Genomic DNA, 12,643 nt, shown 5'->3' on the forward strand with positions numbered 1-12,643 from the left:
AACACTGTTAGAGTGTGAAAATTACTAATAAAAATGAGTGATTAACTGAAAGAAAAACGTGCATTTAAAAGTGAATGCTGAAATGAAAATGAGGCCTACACTGATAAATGACAAATAATTGGAAAATGAAAATAAATCACGAATTAAATATATTTTATGTTTTACTAACAGAATAATGTAAAAAATGAATTACATGTTCAGAAAATAAATAGTTTAGTTTTATAAAATGTATACTGCAAATTATACTGTGTTTTTGAAAAGGCCTATGTTAAGCAAATTCAGATTAAATAATGTGATGTTTAGAAATTACTGCGTTGGATGGAACGTCACTGCCAATGTTCAGTCCATCCTGAAGCAGCCTGCTGACGTAGAGGGAAATGTATTAATATTGCAACATTTATTAGTTCCTGTTAGACAGTGTTCCACAGAGAACAATGGTTTTCAGTAGTTTTATTTAGTTTGGAACATTTTATCTCTGCAACACGAAACTGGTGATGGCAATGAAAGAAGCTGAGCCAATGGGGGAGAAAAAGAAAACAAGAATGCAAAACATGCTTTAGTTTTAATTGGTTCTGTCCTTACCACTTCATACTCTGACCAATGGTAGAGTAGCTAGTTATTTTCTGGGACTTTAGTAATGCAAGGTTTGGGTGATATCCGTTCATATTTATTCTTTCTTGCTCAAGAGCAGTCTTATTCTTTCTTGTTGAAGTGAGACTTATTCTTTCTTGCTGAAGCTCAGACTTGAGAGCTTTTGTTTTGTGATTTGCTGTGTTCATATGTGTTTTGATTTCTGCTAGTGAAATAATGTGCTATGTACCACTTACAGTTCAGATGCAATATGGCCAAATATTACTGAACTGTTTCCCTGTATGTCACTGTTCACTGAATATGACCAGAACAGGCTCAACTGATGAATACTTTGCTGCCTGCTGAACCCATTAAGGAGAGGTATAATATACTGTGAGCATTTGTCCTTCTTGCAGGTTTACATGTTTTTCTCTTCTGGAAATCCAACCACTATTTTTGCTAGCGCTATAGATTGATGTTTTCCAAATTAATTTTTGTCTTCTTTTTCCTTTTGCATGAAGTCCAACATGCTTAATCTAATTAGAGTAATAGTTAGAATGTCACATTCTGAATTTGGCTGCGCATATAACTGATTGTGAATAATACATCTGTGTTAATCAATGTATTCAATCTCAACTGTGCATCTGTTATTGCTTATCTTCTGTGTGGTGATTCTTGAGTACCTAATAATTTTTACTCTACCAAAGCTGAGATTCTTTAGAAGGTTTGGTCAACCTGTCTTATTCAAGTATCTATATAAATTGGTTTTGTGCTTGATTTAAGTGATCTTAGCATTGTTAATCTAAAGAACAATAAATGTTTGAACATTACTAAATTGGTGTGGTGATTCATGTCCAAATAGGTCATGGTGTGTATAAATTATTGACTCTAATGTTGATTAAAGATGGTATTGTTTGGTTTTGTTTATTGTTAACTTTGTTTTGTTCAGAGCCAAACATTCACACCTATCTGAGTCCAAAGGTTCATTCGACCTCATAATGGTAAGTGGTTGTTTAAATGGGTTTTGATTTGCAATTGGTTATATAAAATAAAGTATTTGGGACTCGCAGATTAATGTGTTTAACTGCCGCCTAAATACTTGGAATGGTGACCCATGAAACGTCTAATATGCGTGACGTTTTGGCTAGATGTAAGGAATTTCCTTATGCACAATCAAAACAGGATATGTACTGCTGACGGGGAATGCCTGGGTTTAATTGTTCTTGGGCAGAACCAGGAGAGAGAGCTCCTCATATTTCTCAATTTTGGGGCACTTCCGTTCACATTTTGTATACCAACTAAACAACAAAATAGATGCAAAATAGGTAATTGTAAATAATGTTTGCAAAATAAAAACTAAAGACAATTAAAAAGTATATTACTAAGATAAGAGCACTGAACATAAAAAATTTAAAAGGAAAAACAGTTATAAAACTTATTATAAAAGCAATAAATGTGAAATAGATCAGTCATATGGAATCAAACTACCAATAAAATAATCAATGTACTAAATATAATAAAATATAATAATGAATACCAAGCCTGCAGCCGTAAGTGTTTTTTGTGCCCAACTACTGGACTAATGTGCTTCAAATGAATCTTAACCGCTTTGCAGCTATAGCCTGTTAACTTGACTCTTTCAATGCTCTTGCTTATAACTTCACAAGTAACATCAAAAATTACTTCATTGGTGGCATCACTATCATCAACAAAGAAGATAGTGACCTTTTTGGGAAAAAGGCAAGGTAAATTAAAATAACTCACCCTGGAAACCACTTGGCATGTTGCTGCCACGGGTCTTCACTGTGTTTCCAATCTTGCAGTCCTCCTCCGCAGTAGAAACACATGGTTGAGTCTTCATTGCCTAATTGAAAACATTGTACATGAGAAACTTTGAGACAAATTACACTTACGTTTTACAAATGTCTTTTGCCTTCGCTACGGAGAAAGGAAAAAGCTCCATGTAATTAAACAATATAGACCAACAACTGAATATGTTTATATTTTTACTGATATCCTCAATTAAACAGTTTAGAACTCGTAGTGGCAAAGCCAATAAGTCTCACTTTTGTGACCTATTTGCTCTGCCAAATGCCTTTTGGTGATTTTGAAAGGCAAAAAGCATTTCTAGGGCAAAAGGAAAAGAAAAAAAAGGTGCAAAAAAGACACAATGACACAGTCAACAGTGGCCGTGTAATTTTGTAGGCGCAGGCATTAATCACTATACATATGTGTGACTACAAAACAAACGTGCTGTAGTATACAAGAAAGTGATGGATGGAATGCTTGAATTAACCTCAGCCACTGGTTATCACTCGGTATCGCAGCCCAATCCATTGTTATTTTGCACACCATGTCACGTAGCAATGGATCCAACCATATACAGATCAGTCTTGAACCTGCTCCACTGGGAACAGTCCAACTGAATTGCCAGGCCAGATCCTCCCTGAACTTGAAAACAAGTGACCCAAGGACATATCTTGGCCTAATTTGGGCTCAGCAGCCAGGTATGGCTTGGTTCCAGTGGCACACTGTGCATGAGTTAGGAAGGAAAAGTCCTCTGCAAGGTGATGGATGTGCAAGCCTGCCCTGAGAGCCTAACTATAGTGTTGTCAGGATCCCTAATGCTGATTTTTGTTGTCATAGGCAAACACGAGTCATATGTATATGCCATACCATTGGTCTGTCTCTTGGATTGACAGCTTGATGGACCTGGAGGGGTGCCCAAAGCTCTACCTTCCTAATGGTGGAAGGTTACTCCTTCGCAAGGAGTTACACAGCACGAGCGTGGTGATGGCAGCATACCGTGTAGTGACAAGTAGAAGTGAAAAGGCCCTTTTTAGTCTGAATCACTGGAGTGGGGCCAACAGGCTCACTCACCTTAACAGTGCTGGACATTGTGTGTGCTGTGTACATACACTGAGAGCAAGTGTGTCTGTAATGGTACATTACATGGAGGACCCTAGATTCCATTTGGGAAGTCGAGGCCTGACTAGTTAAGACATGCGAAGGTAGAGGAATCCTCCCAGACAGAATTGAGTATTGCTGCCTGAGAGAGACGTCTAGAGGGAAAGGGAGGGGGTGGGGGAGAGGGAGGGAGAAAAGGAGGGAGAGAGGTGTGGGGGGTGTGGTGAGAAACCTCCCTTGTATATTTCAAAGGGTGCACTGAGTCGATGAACGATCACAAGGAAGGAGCTTGGACACATCTCAGGAAGGATATGGGTCGGATAAGGGAATCTTAGAATTAACCTTTTTATGAACATTTCACTGTGGCTGGCTTCCAGGTGTGGACCCATGGCCTGTACTGTAGGACTATCAGCTTTGGAGTATCTCCTGCTGTGACAGACGGCCTTCCATGAGCGAGAGGAGAAGGATGCACTTTAAAAGAAGCAGAACCTCAACATAATGCCTCAAAGACCCAGACCCAGTATCACTTTTGGTGTCTGGAAAATAGACTAAAGGAAGGGGAATTGGAGTCCCCAAAAATGAATAATCTGCGAAGCAGCCAGCTGGGCTGCATGGGGAGGGAAGGCTCTGCAAGATTTCTGCCTGTGATCAGGCCTGGGGGCCAAGGCCTGTTAGTCTCCCAGCTGGGTGAGGGGGGCATTACCCGAGGAAACCAAGACCACCTGCCCTGGAGCACCAGCACCTGTCTGCTCGCCAAGACCAGTGTGCACTGTGAGAAAGAAGAGAGCGTGCTAGGGAGCAAGGTTTAGGGAGGAGCCATGTCGAGAGGCTTCCTGATGCGAGGTGAAAAGACAGCTGCTGCACTGATCGGGCTGCTAGCAGTGTGCAGATTCATGTTGGCTACCCTTATATGTCAGGAGAGGGCCACCCGGTAAGGACGAAGGCTGTAAGGCACCATTGAGGTGAAACCATACGCTAGGAAGGGACGCCGTGGAAGATACAGCCTGTTGAAGAGGGCTATAGCATGAGTAGGAGTGTAGCGCAACTGTGTATGCTAGGAAGCGCCACAGTGGTGCAGATTACCATGAGGTGAGAGCAGATGCCTTGGGTGGCAGTGGTGAGGAAATTGTACATGCAGGACCACTCAAATTATGTGATTGATAGGTCCGTTTTTTGCATATTTATGGATTTGCCGCATTTGTCACATAATCCACCATCTACAGCATAATCTGCATATTTTAACAAAATTAAATTGTTACGAGCTCAAACGGTTCAAAGTTATTCAAAACACAAGTGTTGCTGCACAGTGAAAGGCCCTTTGCAAAGGTTGACTGATCAATTTTCTGTTGTTTATTGCTATGTTTGGGTGTTAAACTGACACTAATGATGTATAATCCATGCCCAGCGTTAACAAGTGATGAAATGACTAAATAATGAAGTAATACTATCCCAAATGTACCACATTGTGCCTCATAATTTGCCTTTTCTTGATGCATAATTTAGTCAACTGTGCTGCATGATTTGGCCTCACCTGCCGCATAATTCTAGTGGCCTGCCTATATGCCAGGAGAGGCTGTCCGAATCAATTGTGCCTTACAGATTGGGCTTCAGCCCGACAAATGTGAGCAGTAGTGACCTATGGGTCATAAGAAGCACTGAAGACTGAAAATGACCGGATCCCGTGGATCAAGAGAGGACACCATGGATGCATCATCTCATCAGTGAGATCAATATCAGGAGTATCAGAATAGCCCCTCAACCCCCTTCTTGGGATCATGGAATCTTGCGTCGCAAGAGGAGCAGGGAAACACTTCTCATCATAGCTGGAGCTGACCACGAAGGCTCAGAGGAGACGTGTGCCTGCTGAGAGCTGCTGCACCTCCTGTGTGCAGTCGACTACCTCAGCAGGACCAGAGTTGTTAAAGTGTCCACAGATGGGGCACCTCTGGAGGATGCTGCATGCTTCGCCACCCCCGCCCCCATCCCACCCCCACAACTGGAGTGGGTATGACTGTGTATGGGCCTATCTGGCACTGAAGGACTCGCTAAGAGAACTACAGCCCCAAGATACTTTTGAATATTTGCTAAGAGTCGGAGTAGACTTTTGAGTTGAGGCCTCCTAGCGAGCATTACCTGGAAGTGGCCACCACTGAATGGGAATAACCCCAATCACATTGCAAGGAGTGGGTGGGTCAAGAATTTCTTGAATCCATTAGAGCCCTGATCTTAAGGGATGTGTTGCTGTTTATAAATATTGTAACCTTCCGTTGCATGAGTAGAGTGAGCAATAAAATGCTTTTCTAGTATAAAAATACGTTTTCGACTGGACAGTGATTTTACTGCTACGAGCTCTGAGGTATGAGTTATGTTCACAAATCTGTATCCACACCTACCCCATGACCCCAAGAGAGCCTTAGACTGCTAGTTCACATCTACCACTGACAGTCAAGAGCAGAGGGGGGTGCTCATGTTCCATAGTAGGTCAGGCCCAGGGATATCAGAAGTAAAAGGCCACAACCTACCACAGTTGAGCCCAGTAACCCCTGTGTGCCCCATGGCCTTCTGAAAGGAGTTCTGATAGCATGAGACTCTCGTCTGGGATCACCTAGCCCAATTAGGGTGACACACTGTAGTATACAAGAAAGTGAAGGATGGATTGCATGAATGCATCTCAGCCACTGGTAATCAATTGGGACCCTGGAACACATCTTTATATATATTTGTAGATGCTGCAGGTAGGTCGCATGGATGTTTTTCTTTCAGAAATATGTAAGACAGCAACTTAAAAATAATTTCATACTTTCACTAGAAATTGCGTGGATGAAAATGTTTTAAATGATACTCTCAAGTGTGTCAAGAAGCTCTGCAAAATGTAAGTAACCAGATTTCTTACGCTCTCTCTAAGCCTTACTTTTATATGTTTTATTTTTCTTGCATTTACAGCTGCGAAGAGGGGATATGCTTGCTACTATATTCTACATTTTTGACTGTTAGAAACTGGGTCTCTAGTTGGCAGAGGTATGCACCCTGTCCAAGTAGGGATCACAATCCTTGTCAGGATAAGTCAGCTATACACCCTAATTAGCCTGTGCCCACCGTCTTGTAGCTTGGTGCAGAGCAGGTAGGCATAACTTAAGGGCAATGTGTAAAGTACTTCTGCAACACACTCACAGAAAAACACTGAGACACCACAAAGAGACTCCACAAAGTTGTACCAAAAATAATGGTTATTTACATATTTAAACTGAGACCATAATGGTAAAAATACAATTAGCATGTCAAGAGAGGTTTACTGGCATATATATCAAGGCAATACCGTTATGAATAAATCAAGCAATGCATAAAAAAATGTCACAGCTTCTTGTGGAGTCTTTACAGTAATTCTCTGGAGTTTTATGAGCAGTACGTGTCCTTCTGACTGCAAGCAGCACCGTGAAATAATATCGGTACTACTTTGGTCAGGTTTTTAGTCCCAAGCAGCGTAGAATTACACCCAGCTGCGAGGGGCGCAGTGAAATCCTTCAAACCTCCTAAGTCACATGATGAGCACAATAGTAACCACAGATGGAGCGGGGAGTGCAGGCTGACCCCCTTTGAAGGGAGAACACTTAGGGATATCCCCCGGTTGCTGCGTGGGGCACAATGCGATCCCTTGGACTGCTCTGGGAGCCGCAAGGTGGGGAACGCTCACAATACCACTTTAGTGGTGACGGTGACGACATGGCTCATGGGGTCGCCTGCTGGCTGGGTTTTATCGGTGACGTTCCCTTGCCCCGGAACATGATGTCCGTCGCCAAACCCTCTGCTGAAGCGGGAATGCAGAGTCCGGTCCGCTGAGATCGGGTGCACAAGGGACTCACTGAAGGAAGATTTTGTGGTGCGGCGTTGAAATAAGTCAGCCGTTGTCAGGGAGGCACTCTGTACTTAGTGGAGGCCAATGGAGTCACAATCGCTGATTATGGGGCGTTTAAACAGCATGAAGAGGCCCCAGGGTATAAGTTTCCACCTTTAGTTATAGCAATGCCCTCTCACCCAGCATGTTCTCAGGAGACAGAATGCTGGTGGAGCTGAACAGGATGGGGGGAGGCTGTAACCAGGCCGCTTACAAGGTCTTTGTAGTCCCAACAAGCAGGTAATGAGCAGGGGTAAGCTAGCAAGTTCCTGGAGTCACACAGAAGGGAATCGTAGGTTTCCTTTTGCAGGGCAGAGGTCAGCAGGCAGCACAGCAAGTCAGAAGTTCCTGGGAACAGTCAGTCACAGCAGAGTGGCAATACTCCTAGCGCAGTAGTGTACTGATTTTAGAGGGCCAATGACCCAGTACTTATATTAGAAAGTGCCTTTGATGGGGCGGGGAGTGGTTACTACAAAGAGTTCTTGTGATGTGCACAGGTCCCCCTTTCAGGTCAGGCTCCAGATTATCAGTGGGAGCTAATCAGGCCATTTGTGCGGACTCTGGTCTCTACTCCTTGAGATGTAAGTGTGAGTCCTTCCCAGCCTCCTCCCCAAGGAAGACACATCAGTATGCAGATGAATGCAGGTGTCACTGAGTATCCTGTGTTGTGGGTATCTGAAGGGCAAGCACAAGTGTAGCTGTCACCCAGACCAAGCCAGACGTGTAATGGATATAGGCTGTGGGTACACAGAGCAGTGAGTTCAGAAAAATGCCTACTTTCTAAAAGTAGTATTTCTAAAATAGTAATAATAAATCTGACTTTACTAGTAAAGAGGATTTATTATTACCTTTCCAATTGTACTAAACATGATGCAGCTACTCCTCTCAGATTAGGAATTCCAGCTTAAAGGTATTATAAGGAATTCTCAATGCTGGTCTATGACAGGGGCAGGCCTCACAGTAATGAAAAGCTGAAAAGTGCATGTCCTGCATTTCACGTACCTGGCACCCTGTCCTATGGGCTACCTACGGCCTACTACTGCTGGGGTGACCTCTACTAAGAAAAGGAAATTTTAAGGCTTGTCAAGAGGTTTTAAATGTCAAGTCCGGGTGGCAATCACACATGTTTACAGGGCTACTTAAGTGGATGGCACAATCAGTGCTGCAGGCCCACCAGTAGCATTCGATTTACAGGCCCTGGGTATATGGTATGCCACTTTACAAGGGACTTACATGCACATGTAATATGCCAATTGTGGATACACCAGTGTTACCATGCACTAAGGCCAACAAAAAGATACAGAAACAAAACAGGGGGCAAAACATCTGGAGTAAGACCACCCTAAGGATGCCAGGTCTAACAATGATTAACAGTTAAAATCCAATGATGCAGAAGGAAATGTTACTCACTCATAATACTAGTTCTGCATCATAGGTATTCTCACTGAAGTCACGAAGATCCCTCTGTCCTTCACACTTGTCAATGTAATATAGTGAATATGTTATGGGAAATGTGAAATGTGAAAACATGGTGCAACAACAGACAACAAAGTGTCACTCAGCTATACACAGTGAAAGAACCATGCAGGCCAAAATACCTCTGATAAAGAGAAAGAGGTGAAGAGTTCACTTAGAAGTAGAATGCATGATTTACAAGGTTGTAGTTACACATATTCTGTTGTATTCTTTAAACAAGAATTTGATTGAAGGTGATTGAAGAACAGGAGCTGGAGACTGAATTAGCCAAAGGGTACACAAACTATGACTGAAGGGTCTTTGGAGCAGAATGATAAAGCACATATACAAATACACGTATTCGGGCATAGAGAATGGTTAGTTTGTTAAGCATTGTTAGACCTGCAATAAAGGATGTGTAAAGAATTAGGATTAAGTTTAGGGCCATAGGGTCACAGGTGGCATGATATTTTTTCCATAACGAATGTAGAACTAGGTAGTGATTCATTGTTTGAAATTTTTTAATAAAGTATTATCTGACTTTGTATTAAAGAAGCTGCCTGTGAAGCAGCAGAGAGAGACCGGCTGTTTACGCTGTTGGCTTGCCACTCTCCCCTGTCGCAACAGTAAAAAGCTGTTTTTCCATTACCCTGCAAAAGCTGGCAAGCCAGCCCTGGAGTCCTTTTTGTCCTCACCTGACGGCCGACACCGGAATACCACTACCACTGCAGCATAGATCATTGCGCATCTTTGATGAGGTGAACAGACCCCATGTTGTTCAAAGTTCTGTCTATTCAGGGGGATGGGTAGGATCCGGGGATTGCCGTCTTTTTAAGGTGAGGACAATGCAGACTATGTTCCATATTTCTGTGTACATTATATGCCTTATCTCTTTCAGCAACTGTAAACACAAATGAAAGCATAGGAGATATTCGGTATAAAGATTTAAGAAAACATCAGTGTATTGCATGCAGGATTGTGTACATGTGTTGCACAGTATCAGGAAAGGCGCAGCATAACCGGTTAACTTGTTATTCCCAAAATGAGGTTGGAAGTAGTCAATGTGGGTAATTCAAAGTTTGGGGGTGCCAAAGTGTTCCAATGTTTGACAGCGGGACAGCTGAAAGGCTGATGTCACTAAACTTTACCTCCATGTACAATTTGAACACTCTAATTATTATCCTGAACTTAATGTTCAGAAGTCATTCCATGGTCTGAAAGATGCATGGTTTGAAAGGTTATCCTCTCTAAGTGCAGAGGTAACTTTAGAGTTAGTAAAGCGGTTAATCACATTTTAAAACAGTTAAAGTGTTTTTAAAAATGTAGCGCAAGAGCACACGTGTGTGTAAGTGTGTGTAAAAATGTGTGTGTGTAAATGTGGCCAGAGTAATGGTGAGGTGTACTGTTGTTGCATAATTCAAACGGAATGTATAAAGTTTAATACATGATTTGCAAGTAAAGTAGGAGTAATATTTGACCAGACAGATACAAGTTAAATTGTAGGAGAGTTAGAAATACGAGAAATTATGGAGACTCTCTTACAGCACACGCCGAAAACCTTTCCAAATAATCAGAGAAAATTACAAAAGTATTGCCAGGAGTGGTTTCAAGCCACTCAGGAATATAGTTATCCCTGGCCAAAAGAAGGGGCATTTGACAATAAAACATTAGAGCATACTGCTACTCATCATAGAAGTAAATATACAGGAGCCAAACTGCAGAAAGGAAAAGCCACCTTAGCCTTTTGTGAGAAGTCTAAGAACTCCTAAAAAAATGATTACCCCTAGTATCCCATCTGCTACGCCACCACCTTATGATCCTATGAGACCTTTTCCCAAGGTACCTGGCATTTATCCATTGATACAGCTACAGGAAGCCGCGGTGGGATTTGAGAACCTTCAAGTTGAGACCCCTTTACAATTCCCAAAATTAATTCCTAATGTCGCTCCACAGATGTCCAAATTCAAGCACACAAGCACTCCCAGACAACAAGTCAGGGTGGGTGACTCACAGTTTTTGGGACAACTAGAGGCACAGTTTACACTTCATTTAGTTTCAGCTTCTCCCCAGGAGGAAAGAGATGAGCAGCAAGGTCACGGAGATAGTGATGACCAGTCCCATGTTTCATCAGCAACATCACATTTGTTGCAGAGAATAGACACAACAGGGATGGTATTTATGGTGCGAATGTCCACCCGCAGCAATGAGATGCAGGTGATGTTAGATGTAATGACTGTGGACAGGGGTGATACTATGATGTGATAGCCAGCATCCCAAGAAAGAGATAGGACTGCTGATAGTCTACAACCTTGGCAGAAGGAGACAGGGAATGTAATAGCTTCACCAGAAAGTGTTCAAGAATGGCTATCACAAAGCTAGGGTAGGAGAAATGTAAGAGTAGAAAGAAGAGCAGGATAATGTGATAACCTTTCAGGACAGACTAAAGGAAGTTTTGAAAGGATGGCAAATAGAACAGAGTCCAAACGTGGGTGAAATGCTTCAACCCCCAAAGGCAAGACACTTCCCTCATGATATTAGCACTCAAGAAAGAACCCTTATCGATTTGGACCACACAAGGGGAGCAATAGGATTGCCTAATCGTGCTAACACTAGAGAAAGGGAGCAGGATATGTAGAGTTAGGAAACCTCGAGCAACAGAGCTTGAGGGGTTTCAGGGAATACATGGATAGGATCTTGTGAGGCTATTGGAGGACTAATACTACATGATACACCAGCGCAGTAGGTGAGTGTAGAATCAGTAGTGCGCAGCACAGATTTCACCCCTAGTGAGATAGTCTCTAAGGGATAGTACGGACAGTGTTGTATCTGATGTGGATAATTTGGTAGAATGGACTGAATGGCTAGCTCCACAGATGAGTCCATGGCCACAAGAAGGGTCCTGTGATCTACGCGATATGGTGAGTGCTGAGCATCACATTCTTTATGGTGAGGGAGATTCTGATTGGAATTATTCCTATATGCAGAAATGTTTGTGCTTGTGGCAAACATATGCCAGACAGCACAATCCCCAACATACTGCCATTCTAATATATCAGCTGCCCCTAATATGCAAGGGTCCTCGGACACCCCCTTATGTTCCTTGACCACAAATGGACAAGCAGAATCCCAAGAAATTTTTACCACCACTTACAGAGGGAGTAGGGAAACGGATTAGAGCTTTTGAAAAGCAAACTGTAAGCATCACCTTGCAGCAGGAGAGAAAGGGTTTGTTTAGCTCTCTCACAGGAGATTAAACAGACACTGTTTTTCACAAGGCTGGAATGAGAAATGTTAACTTCACTGAGAAAAGATATGATGGATCCCCCTTTAACTTGGTTAGGACATTAGTTTGGGATACAGCTGAGAAAATCGTATCCTGACAGGCCAGACACTGGATCCCTCATGACTCCATCATGGCAACCAAATGATGACCCCACTCAGTTTCTTACTAGAATGAAGGAAAAATGGACCTTAGAAATAGGCCAGGGTTCGGAAGTAACAGGAGGAAATGCGGTTTAATTTTACAATGTAGCAAAGGAAGGGTTACCCTCTAATGTGCAGGATCATTTTGATACCATAGTGTCAGTGGAAGCCAAGTCCTGAATAGAGATACAGGCACGCATAATCTATTTTTGTAAGACAAAGCAGAAGAAAGAAGCAAAAAGGAGGTGACTGAGAAATCAGCAGCCAAATTAGTGCAGCAAAAGTTGCCAAAGAAAGAAGCAGTGAAAGGACCTGTAGTAGCAGTCATCACTCAGACTTTTGCAATTTCTTTGGGATCGGTCCCAGGGACCACCCAACATCAGTTCCCCTCAGTGA

The 12,643-nt window shown here is 42.5% G+C and overlaps 1 protein-coding gene across 5 annotated transcripts in view; it reads right to left on the reverse strand.

The window, feature by feature from the left end:
* Positions 1-12,643, reverse strand: part of XIAP (X-linked inhibitor of apoptosis) — a 362,764-nt gene that overhangs the window by 159,012 nt on the left and 191,109 nt on the right. For all 5 annotated transcript variants that reach the window (XM_069211916.1, XM_069211908.1, XM_069211900.1 and 2 more), the window contains one exon: positions 2,335-2,434. In XM_069211916.1, the coding sequence (XP_069068017.1) occupies positions 2,335-2,434 (100 nt within the window). The remainder of the gene's footprint in view (positions 1-2,334; positions 2,435-12,643) is intronic.

The sequence above is a fragment of the Pleurodeles waltl genome, chromosome 2_1, assembly GCF_031143425.1.
Source record: "Pleurodeles waltl isolate 20211129_DDA chromosome 2_1, aPleWal1.hap1.20221129, whole genome shotgun sequence".
Classification (NCBI taxonomy): domain Eukaryota; kingdom Metazoa; phylum Chordata; class Amphibia; order Caudata; family Salamandridae; genus Pleurodeles; species Pleurodeles waltl.